Source organism: Dermochelys coriacea, chromosome 11 (genome assembly GCF_009764565.3).
Source record: "Dermochelys coriacea isolate rDerCor1 chromosome 11, rDerCor1.pri.v4, whole genome shotgun sequence".
Lineage (NCBI taxonomy): Eukaryota > Metazoa > Chordata > Testudines > Dermochelyidae > Dermochelys > Dermochelys coriacea.
The window spans coordinates 1303324-1319218 of NC_050078.2; the positions used below are offsets into that span (position 1 = coordinate 1303324).

The 15895-nt window shown below is 63.9% G+C and overlaps 1 protein-coding gene across 1 annotated transcript; it reads right to left on the reverse strand.

The window, feature by feature from the left end:
- Nucleotides 1–66: 66 nt before the first annotated feature.
- ANKZF1 (ankyrin repeat and zinc finger peptidyl tRNA hydrolase 1) lies at nucleotides 67–15253 on the reverse strand. Its single transcript, XM_043504762.1, is given in 28 exon segments — nucleotides 67–614; nucleotides 653–786; nucleotides 986–1056; nucleotides 1178–1326; nucleotides 1669–1784; nucleotides 2190–2514; nucleotides 3391–3516; nucleotides 3809–3868; nucleotides 3871–3915; nucleotides 3918–3947; nucleotides 4326–4426; nucleotides 4777–4808; nucleotides 4810–5003; nucleotides 6196–6199; nucleotides 6906–6989; nucleotides 6991–7060; nucleotides 7639–7667; nucleotides 7670–7695; nucleotides 7698–7755; nucleotides 8331–8483; nucleotides 8486–8535; nucleotides 10046–10096; nucleotides 10099–10147; nucleotides 10837–10851; nucleotides 10853–10882; nucleotides 10884–10948; nucleotides 12484–12630; nucleotides 15156–15253. Coding segments are annotated over 27 exon segments (2298 nt in total). The 5' UTR covers nucleotide 15253; the 3' UTR covers nucleotides 67–614; nucleotides 653–665.
- Nucleotides 15254–15895: the final 642 nt, after the last annotated feature.

Sequence of the window (15895 nt, forward strand, 5' to 3'; positions counted from 1 at the left end):
GGCTGTGAACAGCTCTGAGTGATCATGGGGGCACCAGCTGAGACACCCTAAGCCAGAGCCCGGGTTCAGAGCCCCAGGGGGCACTCAAGGGCCATTGGGGGCTTGCTCAGGGTACTGGGGTCAAGGTACTGCACCCTGGGGAAAAACCGGGCACCCGTCCGGTGCCGGGCAGGGCCCAGGGTGCTGCAGGGAGCTCCCGCCCAAGGCAAGGGGCTGCTGCCCTGAGCCAAGCTGCCCGTCATTAACCACCCACAGCCCGGCTTGTGGGGCACACTCAGGTGGATCGCACAGCACCAGCGTTGTGCCCTCTAGTCCCTCCTCCCTCAATCCACCAGCCACGCTGCCCCCAGCTGCAGCCTGCTCCCCCTGCCCCAAAACAGGACCCTGACCCCTGTGTTACGGTGATGCTCCTGCCCAGGGGTCGGTGCTCGCCCCCCACCCAGCCCATCCTGTGCCATGATCCCCTTCCCCTTGAGGCAGGGGCGTGTGCAGGGGGCTGCCCCCCGTGCTGGGAAGGAGGCCTTGAGCTGTGACAGGGATTTACACTCGGGCTCAGCCCCCTGGGAGCTCCCAGCGCCTCCCCCCAGCACCCAGCAGGCGACTGTCCGTTTCCACACAACCCCCGTTGCACTCGGCAGCTGCCTGCCTTCCCGGCGGCGTGGGCGCTAGGTGGGGCCGGCGCGGCCCCGGCGATGAGCCTGCAGGCAGCCCGTGGAGCAGAAGGAGAAGTCGAGGTAGTGGAAGGGGATCCGGCCCAGCAGGGACTCGCCGCACTGCCAGCAGCGCCTGCACAAACCAGAAGGTACAGTGTGGGCCGGAGTCTGGGGGCCCAGGCCTGCTCCCTGCCAGCAACTGGAGAGGGGAGCTGGCAGCCCCGCAGGGGAACGGTTGCCTCCCCGGAGCCCCCCAGTACCTCCTGCCCCCGCAGTACCACCCTGGTGCACCCCCGGCCCCGCAGCAGGTTCAGTGCCCAGGGCCCCGTTACCTGGTGTTGGTGAGAGCAGTGCCCGTGTCCGGCAGCTGGGCAGCCAGTCTCTGCTTGGCAGCGAGGGCCCTCTGAGGAGCAGAGAGCCGGAGCTTCAGTGAGGGGGTGAGCCCTGCCCCCCCCAGCAGCCCCTGAGAGCCGGGACAGGGAGACGCCAACGGGGACAGGGTGTCTGGGTCCCCCAGGCCTCACCTTCTCCTGGTCTGGCAGGGCCGCAAAGCGTCGCTTCTCCTCCTGCTCCTGCACCCGCTGCTTCCGCTGTGCTTTCTGCGCCCGCTGCTTCTCCAGCCGCCCGGCCTCCATCTCCGCCGTCAGGGGCCGGGCACCTGGGAGGACGAGCTCTGTCACCCGGGGGGGGCCTGGCTGCCCTGCCTGTCTCTGCTAACAGCCCCCACAGCTGGCTCGCGGTGGGCTGGGGGTTGGGTTCCTCGATTGTACGCAGGGGCCTTAACCCTACGGCCCCTCCTGGCTCCTCGCACGGCTCCCTCCCCCCAACTCAGAGCATGGCAGGTGCAGCCTAGGGGCAGAGCCCCCCAGTGTGGGTGAGGGGGCCAGCAGCCTGGAGCCGGATTGGTGCTCCCCAGCGAGGGCTCAGGCACCCCGGGGTGGGGGGATTTGAGCTCCCCCAGCTGTCCAAGGGCGCCAGGGAGGGATCTCGGGGCTGGAAGGGCAGCGGGAGGCACCCACCTTGGCCCGCCTGTAGTCGTACTTGGCTGGGTGATCCACCATGAACCTGCGGAAGACGTTGCGTGTCGACTTGTCGGCAGAGACGCAATACGGGGGTCGCTCCTGCCAGTCCCTGGGAGCCAAGCAGAGAGCGGCTCAGGGCCAGGATAGGCCAGGGCTTGCTGCTTCCCTTTGGCAGGCTGCCCTCCCCCAGCCCCTGCAGGACGGGCAGGCCCACGACCCAGCCAGGCCCCGGGGAGAACTGGGAAGGGGACCCCGCCCCACCCCACCCCCTGGCTAGCCCACCCACCCAGCTGGCTAGATGTCCTGGGGCAGGGGAGAGGGAGCAGGCTGGGGGGGGGGGCCCCAGAAGCTGGAGAAGTGCAGGCAGAGGGCACCTTCCCGCAGGCCCCCGGGACCAGACCAGACAGGGCATTGAAGGGCGAACAAGGAAGCTGCAGACCCCCGGGCCCACAGGCAGGGACAGCCTTGGCGGGGGGCGACTGCCCAGAGCCCTGGCCTCAGGGGGTCGCTGTACCTGAGTGCAGGGTCGGCACCAGCCTCCAGCAGCAGTCGTACGGCTGCCCCCTTCCCTGCCGCAGCTGCCACGTGCAGCAGGGTGAAGCCAGTCCTGTCGATGGGCTCGCTGAGCAGTGAGAGGAGCCCAGGGGCCGCACAGATGGGCTCTGATCCCTCACTCTGCACCCTGCCAGGGTGGCCTTGGGGCTGCCCCACAGCACCATCCTCGCTGCCTGCGGGGGGTGCTCCGCTCTCCGCCGCACCCAGGAGGCACCGCAGCGTCCCCACGTCCCCAGTCTTGCAGGCCGTGAACAGGGCGTCACGGAGCTGGCCCAGCAGCGTTTCTGGCAGGGAAGGACAGAGCAGCTCAGAGCCAGCCCCGGGGCCCCCCAGCCTGTGCAGCACGCACCGGAGCGCGCCCCCGGCCCGTCACCCTGCCTGTGGCTAAAGCGTGGGCTAGGATGGCACCCGGCCAGATGCAAAGCCAGCAAGAGAGGAGATGCCATGGTTAACGACCCGCAGGGTTAGCGAGGCGCACCAACTTCTCGTTTGTCCGACCACTGGCTCTGGCTCTGCCTGGCTCGGCTGGCCTGAGGAGCCGTTAGCCCCCGCTGGGCTCTCCTGCAAGGAGTGACGCACCGCGATCACCACCGCTCCAGAAGGGATGCAGACGGTGCTCCCCACAGGTCTCAGTGTAAGGGGCCAGCGATCATTTCTGGGGCTCTTCTCTGCACCTCTCTGGTTTTTCAAACATCCTACTTAAACCGTGGAGTCCAGAACTGGACGCAGGACCAGGGTCGGTCTCCCCAGGGCTGTGTACAGAGGTAAAATCCCCCGTTCACACCCCACAGCTCACGTTAGCCCTTCACCACAGCATCACCCTGGGAGCTCATGCTCAGCCATTTACCACTGACCCCCGAGTCCTTTCCAGAGGCCCCCACTCCACGGCGTGGCCTGCAGCCTCGCTCTTGGGGTGGGCCCTTCCACCTGCCCATATTACAGCGCAGACTGGGCGATCCGGATCGCTCCGTACGGCCACCACTCTGCCGATCTGCCTCTTTGCCCCGGCCCCTGCTCGCACACAGCAGCACATGGGAGGGGTGAGCTGGGGGGGTCTGACAGGGCAAACGGTGCAGGGGAGGAGCAGCCTGAGCCCACAGAGCCCCGATGTGGCACACGTGGGCAGGGCAGAGATGGCAGCATGGCCCAGCCTGACTTACCTTCGTTCTCCCAGGGAGCAGGCTCTGCCCCAGGCCTGTTCTGGGGCTCCCCCACCGTCCCTGCTCCTGGCTGCGGTGCTGAGCCCTCGGGCTCTTCGTGGCCTCGTGGTCCCTCAGCGCAGGCCCCTGCTCCGGGAAGGACCAGGACAGGGATAGAAACGCAGTCCGGGTCCAACACCTTCCCCCCATCCCGGGGGCATGCAGCTTCCCACAGCCCCTGCCAGCAAAGGCCAGGTGCCAGCTGCTCCCAGTGCCAGAGGCAAAGGCAGGGAAGCCAGCAGCTTCCACCCGCTCAGCACACCCCCCAACACACACACCAAAGGACCCCATGTTAGCCCCTGTGCCGCAAGGGGTTTGCCCTTGAGTGGGGCTGGCAGGGCCACCGCAGCGCCCGTCCCAGGGGAACCCCCGTTCTCACCTCTCCCCACTTTGTTTTTCTTCTTCCTCCTCTTGCGGCTTCGCTTAGGCATCACCTCAACTCCTGGAGCTGCAGCGTGCTCAGCGTCACCTCCACCATCTACAGCTCCCAGCCTGGCTCTCCTCCTCCTCCGACGGGGCTTTGGGGAAGACAGGTGGGATTGGGGCATGGCGGGCCCGCCCAGTGCGCTCTGCCAGAGGAGGCCCCACCCCTTCTCTGCAGGTGAGTTGGGGGAAGGGCCCGCTGGGAAGGACTGTGCCTGGATTAGAGCAGTCCACGAGCGCCCCCCACGCCCAGACCGTGCCCTGCGGCAGCGCGCTCTTACGGGGTGCCCAGACGCCTGGAACCTGCTGTCCCAAGGGGACCACAAGGCTGGGGCACAAACAAGAGGCAGCTGCTGCAACACAGGGTCCAGTGCTGGGCACCCTCCCTCCCCCATTCAGGAAACACCCCTGGGGGTGGGGGGGGAGTCAGCCGGTGCCCTCCCCACGTGCTGGCGCCCTTCCTCCTCACTCACTGCTGGCATCACCCTGCTGGGGCTCTTCCACCGGCGCACACGGCACTTTCCTCCAACCTTTCCGGGGGGAGCCAGCGAGATCCGCCACCGCCGGTCCTTCCCTGCGGGACAGGAGCCTTGGGTCCGTGGCCACCAGCCGGGCCCCACAGAGACCATCCCCAGACAGAGGGCAGAGCAGGGAGCCAGCCCACCCCCCTTCCACAGAGCGTGGGGCAGGGCAGGTGCTGCAGACAGGCAGGATGGGCATCGCAACCAACCACCATCCCTGGGGGAGAAACCCACTGCCCCCACCCAGGAGGATTCCTCTGAAGTAGGCAGCTTGGCACTGCCACCCTGGCCTGGGCAGAGTCTAGAAGCCCCTAGAGTCATCCCAGCCTGGTGGCCAGGGGAACAGGCAGCAGGGAAGCAGACCACCTCACCCCTGGCCCCCTAGCACCCACTGTCCCCGCACCCAGTTCTCACATACACCTGCAGGGTGGCCAGGGGCCATGTGCACCCGCAGCACCTCCTGAAGGTGGCTCTGCGGTGCTAAAGGGATGTTGTAGACGCGGGGTTCGTCCTTGTGCAGAGGGGGTTCCTGCCACCGAAGAGCAGTGCCCCGGTTGGCACGGGGGGCCCGCAGGAAGATGCGCTGGGCTCCCTGCAGATGCTGCGCCCAGCCAGCCAGTAGGTCCCGGGCTGTCCTGGGGGTGGAAGGGGAGGATCACCGCTAGCTCCTGGCCCCACCTGCCAGTCCTCCTCTGGACTGGGTATGGCCAAGCACACCCAGCCCTGCCAGGGTGGGGGGGGGGACGGGGACTCAGGGTTGTGGCCGTACAGCTTAGTGTTCTGTTATTATCAAGGCATTAGTATGGTGCTCGCTGCAGATCCCCCGTGTTCTGCCTGCCGGCCGCCCCCCCAGCCTAGGGACAATGGGGACTCGTTACCTTAACGACTGCTCTGATGCCTAGTGGGTATGTGAAGGGGCTTGGCTGAAGGCGCAGGTTTTGCCACAGCTGGTTGGAGAGTGGGCACTTCCCAGAGGCAGCAGTGACAAAGCAGGGTTAAAGGACTCCTGGGGAGAAGCTTTGGAGCGAGACCCTGGAAGGACCGGGCTTGAGGGGCACAGGGACAGGCAGGCTTCGCAGCAGGGGGGCCCGGTGCAGCGATGGGACCACCTGAGGACTGAGAAAGCAAGTGGGCCATGGTGGAGAGAGGGCGCCAGCCTGGAAGTCAAGCCAAGCTCTGCAGCAGGAGGACCATGGACACCCCGAGGACCAGGGCCCTGCAGAGCCTCGCTGCAGTGGAGAGGAAGCTGGGGTAGGGAGATACGTGTAGGGATTATCGGTTAGGTCTAGATCTGGGCATTGCTCGTGCTGTGAAGTGAAGAGCAGTGGTGGGTAGGATCCTGTGCGGGGCCTGTGTGAATGTGACCCCAAGCGCCCGGCTGGTGGAGGTCAAGCCAGGGGCTGAGTTTAAGCGATGGGGCCCGTCCGAGGGGCCCAGCAGCAGTCCCCTGGGGTTTGAGCAGGGGCACGTGAGGTCTCGGCTCTCGGGAGAGGGAGATAGAGAGGGGTCTGCATTTCCACTGTGCTGCCGCGGACACCCCAAGCCAGGGCACGGCCTGGACTGTTCAGATGCCAGCCAATAAGGAGCGCTCAGCTAGATCTGACAGGGCGCCGGCAGCTGGCCTGGGATCCTGGGATGCGGGGGGCGTTATCCACTAATGCCTCTCTCAGGCACTTCCCAGAGAGCCTGGGGAGGGAGCCCAAAGGCCTGGCCCTGGGGTAGGAGACAGGGCATCCCAAGCACAGAGGCGCCTCTCTCATGCCCCAGCCCCTAAGCAGGGGGACTGGAATCCAGGGTGGCATCCCAGTGGGGAGCATGGCACTGTCCTAGCCTCCCTGCAGGCCCCACGTGCCCCCTCTATCCCACTCCCGGGCACTCCCTGCCATAGCACCACCACCCTGTCCAGCCCTCGTGCCCACAGAGCCTAGGCAGCCCCCACCCTGGTGAGGGAGCCAACAGTCCTGGCCCTGGGGTAGGAGACAGGGCATCCCAAGGCACAGAGGCGCCTGCTCTCATGCCCCAGCCCCTAAGCAGGGGGACTGGAATCCAGGGTGGCATCCCAGTGGGGGAGCATGGCACCTGTCCTAGCCTCCCTGCCAGGCCCCACGTGCCCCCTCTATTCCCCACTCTCCGGGCACTCCCGCCATAGCACACCACCCTGTCCAGGCCTCTGCCCACAGAGCCTAGGCAGCCCCCACCCTGGGGAGGGAGCCCAAGGCCTGCACCCTGGGGTAGGAGACAGGGCATCCCAAAGCACCAGAGGCGCCTCTCTCATGCCTCCCAGCCCCTAGCAGGGGACTGGAATCCCAAGGGGGCATCCCAGTGGGGAGCATGGCACTTGTCCTAGCCTCCCTGCCCAGGCCCCACGTGCCCCCTCTATCCCAACTCCCGGGCACTTCCCGCCATAGCACACACCCTGTCCCGCCTCTGCCCACAGAGCCTAGGCAGCCCCACCCAGAGAGCTGCCCCAGAATGGTGTGTGGCCAGCAGCGAGGGCCCCAATCCTGAACTGGGCCTGTGCGCTCGCCCTACCTTAAGCAGAGCCGCCTCGTTGTAACGCCGCAGCGAGGCGCCGGACGATTTGGGCATGGAGGCCTGGCCCTGGCATCGCGCACTATCCCTGTGCCATGCCACGGCGGGCACGCACCGTGTACCGATGGGAAGGTCTTGTGACCAGCACCTCAGGCCTGGGGGAGAGAAAACCTCAGAGTGGGCCGGGGCAGCAGGACCCGGACCCTTGTTGCCATGGGGGAACAGGGCCTAAGCCCTACTCCATGAGGGCAGGCCTGGCCATGGGTCTGCATGGCACACACTGGGTGGTGTCAGGACTCCTGGGTTTTCTTCCCCGCTCTGGCACTGACTCACTCTGGGACCTGGGTGAACTCCTGCCCCTGTTGGGGCCTCCATACAGAAGGGAAATGAACACGCCTCTTGCAGCCAGAGCACACTGCCACACTGGGGACAGACGGGCACAAGAAGGGTATCCCAGGAGCTGCTGCTGCTGCCAGGGGCCCGTGAAGGCTCTGGGAGTGCCACATGTCCCCGGGGAGAGGAGAGACGCCTTCTGGGCCAGCCCCACAAGCAGACGGGCAAGAGGCCATCTCCACTACATCCCCTCTGATCCCCTCTGCCAGGGGAAAATAGCCCCAAACCACCCACAAGCCACAGAGCTCTCCTTCCAACTCCAGGCCCTCACAGGATTCTGCCCGCTGGAGCAGCAGCCCCTGCCCCAGCCCCATGCTCAGGGCCAGCCTGGGACACTCACCCCCTGAAGACGGCTCCTGCAAAGTGTACAAACCGCCTGTCATCAGAATAACCCACAGGTGCCTGCGCCCAGGCTCTGCAGAGATGCCACCAGCTCCGCCTGCTGCTCACCACCACCCTGGCACAAGGAAACCCTCCTGTTAGCAGCCTGGTGACACAGGCCCTCCCCCTGTTGGAGCCGATGACCCAGCGGGGTTTGCCAGCTAGGAGCCATTAGCCAGGGGCTCTGCAGGCAGTGGGGGAAGGGGCAGTCTGGGGGCTGACGCATGTGGCAGGGGCTTAGTAGGGAGCAGGGGTTGCCCCCTTCCTGCTGAGGCCAGACAGATGATCATAGCAGCAGCAGCTCCCATCTGAACAGGGCTCATCATGCACCAAGTAAAGCCTTGGTTCCATCCGGATGAGCTGGGCCTGGCCACCCCCCCGCACCTGGGCAAGGATCCTCTGGCAAGCACCGCTCCAGCTAAACCCCGACCACTTGTATATTGGAACAGCCAGATCCCGACAGAGCTGGCGCTCGGCTCCCCTGCACATGCGTCCAGCTGCCCGCGGGATCACAGGGGGCAAAGAGGGGTCAAGGGTCCCAGCCAAACCCCGCTTGCTGGTCCGTCAGGGCTATCCCGGACCATGACCTGCTCTAGGACCTCTGGCAGGTCACTGGGGATGCGGTCTCAGCACTGCCGGGCCGTCGCTTGCCTTCTTACTGCCCAGCACACAGCGGTAGGTGGAGAGCAGCTGGCCCTGGGAGTTGCGGAACAGAACCTTAGCCGAGGGGGTGTCTGGGTGGTGGCTCTGCGGGCCGCTCCCTGAGTCTGCGTGGCCTCGGGGAGGGAGCAGGTCCGGTCTCGCTGCCCAAATCGGATGTCGTCAGAATCTGACCCAGAGATGCTGGAGACATCACCTGCAAACCGAGCAGGAGGGGGACAGGGCTGTCAGATGCTAAGGTGCCCGAGGAAGGCACAAGTCCTAAAATGAAGAGGAGGGAACAATTCCCAGTCCACTAGGATCACAGAGCCACCTCCTCCATGTCCCACCTGGAGACCTAGAGATCCCGTTGAATGTCCACTTGCCCTTCCCCCAGCCTTCTAGGTCATGTGCGATGGCCTCTCACAGCCCAGCCAATGTGAACAGTGTGGAGGACAGCCCATCCGACGCTCCTGGGGTAGCGAACCAGGCAGACGCTGTGGAAGGAGTGCGCCACATTCTGGGTGCACAGGATCCCGGGGTGGGGGAGGAGTGAGTGTTTGAGGAGGGGAGGCATCTGCCAGAACATACAGTCCTCACTGAGATACCCACCCATGGCCTGGTCCCACTTGACAGGTCAGAGCCAGCCAGCTCCAGGGGGCAGAGGAGGGGCTAGAACAACCTCACCACAAAGAGCATAAGAGAGGCCAGACTGGGTCAGACCAAGGTCCATCCAAACCAGTCTCCTGTCTGCCGACAAAAACAACAGGAGTACTTGTGGCACCTTATTCTTTTTGTGGCCTACAGACTAACACGGCTGCGACTCTGAAACCTGTCTTCCGGACAGTGGCCAATGCCAGGTGCCCCAGAGGGAATGACCAGAACAGGGATCATCAAGTGACCCATCCCGTTGTCCACTCCCAGCTTCTGGCAAATCTTTTTTTGAGATGGGGCAACCATGTCCTACATGCAGTATTCAAGATGTGGGGCATACTATGGATTTATATAGCGGTAATGTATGACATGACATGACATGACATGACAGGACCTGAACTCATCTCAGAGGAGCCTCCCACATGGGGCAGGAAAACAAAGGGATCCAGGAAGCAGGCAGCTACTAGGGAGAAGGTAAGTGGGACTGGTGCTCAGAGCTTCTCCACCCAGTCAGGTGCCAGCAGAGAGGCTTCCTGCGGCCTATGGGCCCTGCTGCCTATGGGCCCTGCTGAAAGGTTGCTGTGATGGGGTATACCAGACATTTGATGCCCCTGCCACATTGTCACCTCTCCATCCAAAGAAGGCACGCTCTCTGGGGAGAAAAAAGTAGCGAGTTAGACCTCCAAGAACTGCCTAGAAAGGCCACCCCTAGGATCAGCTGCTTAGTGGAACTAACAGAATTGATCCTCCGCAGGTAGAAAGGCCAGAAGTGGGCAAACCCAATCAGGCCCAGCAGCCAAGATAAAACAGCTAAGCTGCCTCCTCCAGTGGCCAGTTCAGGTGAAGCTAGGATGGGGAGGAAGGATTGCTCCAGCTGATCCCAAAAGCAGTCTGGTCAGGGGCCTAACTCCAGCCGCACCTTGGATTGAGCCAGTGACAGATTGTTTTATGTTGCAGAATTGCAGCGCAGGGACACCTCGAGTTGGATTATCAACTGATAATTAAAGGATACTTGCTTCGTGTGGTGCTCAAGCAAGCCCATGACAGCAGCCTTCCTGTCGGTCCCCCCTCACCTGCACGGGTCTTCTCCTCAAACTCCTCTGCTGCAAGTGCCCGGCGCCCAGCAAACGCTGCTTCAGGTTAAAGCGGTTGCCGTCCAGGCGGTAATGCTCAGTCTGGGAAGGAAACGGAGTGAGAAGGGGCCTCCCATACTGATGATCCCCCAGGTCGGATGAATGAAAGCGCACCAACCCATGCCCCGGGACTGGACAGTGTGGAGGCCCCCTCAGCCAGATGCCAGCCTGCCGGGGACTTGGGAATCAGCAGAAGCTGCCTGCTTTATTGGCACGTCATGGTCACTTGGTTAGCGAATGCCCTTAGGGCCAAGTTCCCATCCTGCCTCAGGGTTGCAGAGACTGGGCACCAGCTTTCTGGCCCAGGGCTTGCAGCGTGTGGAAGCTGGTAATGTGGCTATGCCAGAGCTCCCAGACCCTGCCCAGCTGAGAGATGAAGCCGCAATTACCAGGGGCCTGAGGAATGCACTTGACTGGCTAAAATAGAATCAATTGCAGCCTCCCTCGTTCTGGATGGAGACTACAAATCCCAGCATGAAATACTCCACCTTGTGCCAAGTGGGTAAGCCCAAAATGGAGCACTGCATTTCAGGACCAGTAGTCTCTGGGCTGCATCTCCACGTACCCAGGCCACAACTGCGGATCTCCATGGTCCACATTTCGGCCATTCACATACCCCTTTCTCACAACCCTGCTTCCCCAGCTGTCCTGCTCGCTCACAGCACTGCCTGCTGGGGGCAATGGAAAACACACCATCCCTCCGCCCTCCCACCCCACAGGCTGCTGCCTACCTGCTCCTCCCTGCTGTTCAAACACCCGGGAGCAGGCTGAGCAGCACGATCCGGTCCGATATCTCTGGGACCCCTCGGGCTCTCTCCTCCCCATTGGCTGCCACTAGCTTCTCTGAAAGAGGGAGAGGAGCTCAGGAAAGATATGCCACTTCCATTGGAGAGGGACAGAGGGCTACAGGTCAGACAGATCACTCCAAAGAGTGGCTAGAGCACAGGGTGAAGAGACAGTTTGACTGTTTCCTGACTCTGCACTCCTTGATGCATGGCCCTGGGCAAGCTACTGCACCTCTGTGCCTCAGTTTCCCCACCTGTAACACAGGGATGATACCTAACCACCGAACAGAATTAGTTCAGAATCATAGAATCTCAGGGTTGGAAGGGACCTCAGGAGGTATCTAGCCAACCCCCTGCTCAAAGCAGGACCAATCCCCAACTGATCATCCCAGCCAGGCTTTGTCAAGCCTGAACTTGAAACCTCTAAGGAATGAGATTCCACCACCTCCCTAGGGAACCCATTCCAGTGTTTCACCACCCTCTTAGTGAAAAAGTTTTTCCTAATATCCAACCTAGACCTCCCCCACTGCAACTTGAGACCATGACTCCTTGTTCTGTCATCTGCTACCACTGAGATCAGTCTAGATCCATCCTCTTTGGACCCCCTTTCAGGTAGTTGAAAGCAGCTATCAAATCCCCCCCTCATGCTTCTCTTCCGCAGAACTACAACAACCCCAGTTCCCTCAGCTGCTTCCTCATAAGTCATGTGGTTCCAGTCCCTTAATCATTATTGTTGCCCTCCACTGGACGTTTTCCAATTTTTCCACGTCCTTCTTGTAGTGTGGGGCACAAAACTGGACACAGTACTCCAGATGAGGCCTCACCAATGCTGAATAGAGGGGAATAGAGAGCACGTCCCTCGATCTGCTGGCAATGCACCAACTTACACAGCCCAAAATGCCATTGGCCTTATTGGCAACAACAGCACACTGTTGACTCATATCAGCTTCTCGTCCACTGTAACCCCAGGTCCTTTTCTGCAGAACAGCTGCCGAGCCATTTCGGTCCCTAGTCTGTAGCAGTGCATGGATTCTTCAATCCTAAGTGCAGGACTCTGCACTTGTCCTTGTTGAAATTCATCAGATTCCTTTTGGCCCAATCCTCTAATTTGTCTAGGTCCCTCTGTATCCTATCCCTACCCTCCAGCGTATCTACCTCTCCCCCCAGATAGTGTCATCTGCTAAACTTGCTGAGGGTGCAATCCACGCCATCCTCCAGATTATTAATGAAAATATGAACAAAAACCGGCCCCAGGACCCGACCCTTGGGGCCCTCCACTTGCTACCGGCTGCCAACTAGACATGGAGCCATTGATCACTACCCGTTGAGCCCGACAATCTTGCCAACTTTCTATCCACCAGTTTCAGTGTGTGTGTGTGAAGTGTTTTGCGCTCCTCAGGCTGAGGCTCTTGACTGGGGTAAAGCAGCTCAAACCAGAGCCCATCACCCCACCAAGCCCCAGAGAGTGGTATACCTCTTAGCATTGGATTGCAGAAAAATCCCCCCACTGGACACTCTCCCACCCTCTGCTCAGAAAGCCCCTCAGCTGGCTCCACTGCCCCTCTAGCCAGCTCACTGGCTTTTAGCCACTACCTTGCATTATGGCATTAGAGTCTGTGGACCGCACGTCCTCTGAAAAGCCACTGACGAGGGAGAGTCCATGCAGGAAGTTGGGGTCCTGGGCAGCCTCAAACACAGACCTGACCTCGAGGGGCTGCATTGTTTCCAGCAGGAATCTGAAGAAGGAATGAGAGTGAGGTAGAGAGAGCCATCGATAGGCTCCCATGTCCTGTGACTTGGCACCCGTGACCTGGCAGGGAATGGGCAGCCATGCCCCCCATTAGCTGGGGGACACGGGGCAAAGAGCCCGCAGTGCTGCTCTTGGCAATGGAGTTTCCCCTCCAGGACAGGGCTGCTGGCTTTGGAGTGAAAGGTCCCAAGTTCTATCACTGCGGCCATGTGACCGCCGAGTGCCTGGGGAGCCCGCCCCAGGCTGCACCACGGACACCAGGCACCATCCGCATGGCGAGGCCAGCACTCCGCCGCAGATGTGCCAACTCTTGGGTAAGAGAACGCTCACATGGCAGGATGGTTCTTTCCAGTCAAACAGGAGTTACCCGCCCTGAACAAAGGAATGCGGTTTCTCCACCAGGCAGCTAATTACAAAGTACTTTGAAAGACAATGAGAATTCATTTACACCTCTGATAAACAAAGCTGCCAAGCTAACAAGAGACAGGAGCCTACACTCCAGCAGGGAAGAGAAAATTCACCTGGGGGGGCCCCCCACAACCCTCAAATAAGCAATTGAATCAACTAGAAAAAAATGAGAGTTCTAAAAGTGAGGCTTAATTTTCCTTAGAAATCCTGTCAGCCACCCTGGGCCTGAGCGGGGCTTCAGCTGTCAGCCCAGGTGGCTGCTCCCCCTGCTAGCCTGGGAAGTGGGAGAGGGGACCCACTGCAGCCCTGCCCCCCTTCCAAAGGTCTGGAAAGGGTGAAGAACCCCTAAGGAGCAGAGGTGAGGCTGGGGGCTTGCCGTGAGGAGGGGGGAGGCTGATGGGCGGGAGGGCTGTATGATAGGGTGTTCTGGGCAGATGGGGTGAGTGCTGGGAGGGTGAACTGAGGTAGTGGGAGGCAATGGGGAGAGGGGGACTGAACTGAGGGCACTGAAGGGGGGTTGGATGAGGAGGAGAACTGGTGGGGGGCTGGGGGACAGGATAAAGTGCTGGGCAGGACACTGCAGATGTGTGGGGTGAGAGCTCCTGCAGCTGGGTTTCGGGGCGAGCTGTGTCAGTTTTGTATCTACAAAAACATAAGGAGTCCAGTGGCCATATCAGCCCGTGTGGGGGATGTGGGCGACACTAATGTCCAGACACGCACCCTTGGAAAGGGGTGGGGGGGGTTTCAAACGCCAAAAGACTGGCCCAAAAATCACACATTAAATCTGGGGTTAAATGTCGCGATTTGGGACCAATCTCCGGGCTCCTGAGGGTCTGACGCAGGGACTGTCGATCTCCTGGAGGCGGCAATGTGGTTAGAGGGGTCAGCGCAGGCCAGGGACGGGCCATGGGGACTTTGTGTCCTGACTGCCCAGCAGAGCCTAGGGGATCCCACACACACCACTGTCCAGGGGCACCCAGGGCTCCCGCCCCCCCCGTTGGCCAGGGGCTCCACACCCGCCCCCATTGTCCAGGGGGACCCAGGGGCTCCCACCCCCACATTGTCCGGGGCACCCCAGGGGCTCCCGCCCCCCCGTTGGCCAGGGCACCCAGGGGCTCCCGCCCCCCCGTTGGCCAGGGGGACCCAGGGGCTCCCGCCCCCCCCGTTGGCCAGGGGGATCCCGCCCCCCCCATTGTCCAGGGGGACCCAGGGGCTCCCGCCCCCCACCATTGTCCGGGGCACCCAGGGGCTCCCTGCCCCCCCCGTTGGCCAGGGCACCCAGGGGCTCCCGCCCCCCCGTTGGCCAGGGGGACCCAGGGGCTCCCGCCCCCCGTTGGCCAGGGGGATCCCGCCCCCCCCATTGTCCAGGGGGACCCTGGGCTCCCGCCCCCCACCATTGTCCGGGGCACCCAGGGGCTCCCGCCCCCCGTGGCCAGGGGCACCAGGGGTCCCGCCCCCCCGTTGGCAGGGGGATCCCGCCCCCCCCATTGTCCAGGGGGACCCAGGGGCTCCCGCCCCCCCGTTGGCCAGGGGGCTCCCACCCCCCCCATTGTCCAGGGGGACCCAGGGGCTCCCACCCCCCACCATTGTCCAGGGGGACCCAGGGGCTCCCGCCCCCACCATTGTCCGGGGCACCCAGGGGCTCCCGCCCCCCCGTTGGCCAGGGCACCCAGGGGCTCCCGCCCCCCCGTTGGCCAGGGGGACCCAGGGGCTCCCGCCCCCCCGTTGGCCAGGGGGATCCCGCCCCCCCCATTGTCCAGGGGGACCCAGGGGCTCCCGCCCCCCACCATTGTCCGGGGCACCCAGGGGCTCCCGCCCCCCCCGTTGGCCAGGGGCACCCAGGGGCTCCCGCCCCCCCGTTGGCAGGGGGATCCCGCCCCCCCCATTGTCCGGGGCACCCAGGGGCTCCCGCCCCCCCCATTGTCCAGGGGGACCCAGGGGCTCCCACCCCCCCCATTGTCCGGGGCACCCAGGGGCTCCCACCCCCCCATTGTCCGGGGCACCCAGGGGCTGCCGCCCCCCGTTGGGCAGCACTTTCCGACCGTGCCCCGCACGGGGCCAGAGGGGCCCTGCTCCCCCCAGGCCGCGAGGGCGGCGCTCACCGGTCCCGGGGGGGAACGAAGCGGGTAGCGCCTCACCCGGAAGCCAACGACAGACGCGCAGTACGTCACATCCGCCCCACGACGGAGCGCCGTCGGGGACATCCTGTAGCCCCGCCCCTACCGACTCTCACCCTCCCTCGGATTGCCCCCGCGGCCCCGCCCACAGGCGCCGATTGGCCGCCGGAGCCGCCCGTTCAGAGGTAGTGACACAGGAGGCGGCGGCCCGGCCTGCTGCAGGGAGGGGGTGGCTGGGGCCGGTTACCGGGAGACCGGGCAGGTGAGGGGGGGGGCGGTCCCCGTCCGCCGAGAACCCAAGGAGTCCGGCCGGGCTCGGCTGGGGCCGCTCGGTCCTAGGGCCCTTGGGAGACCGCGGCCCGGGCAGGAGGGTCCCGGCCCGAGCCCCCCTCCCCGCTCTCGACCCTGCCTCCCCCCCCGAGGGGCGGCCCGGGCGGGGGGGCTGGTCCAGCTCCCCCCCCCGCTCTGACACTGCCTCCCACCCCGAGGGGCGGCCCCGGACTGGGGGGGTGGTCGGCTGCCGCCCCCCCCGCTCTGACCCTGCTCCCCCCCGAGGGGCGGCCCCGGACTGGGGGGGCTGGTCTGGCTGCCCCCCCCCCGCTCTGACCTGCCTCCCCCCCGAGGGGCGGCCCCGGACTGGGGGGCTAGTCTGGCTGCCCCCCCCCGCTCTGACCCTGCCTCCCCGCCGAGGGGCGGCCCCGGGCCGGGGGGGCTGGTCCAGCTCCCCCCC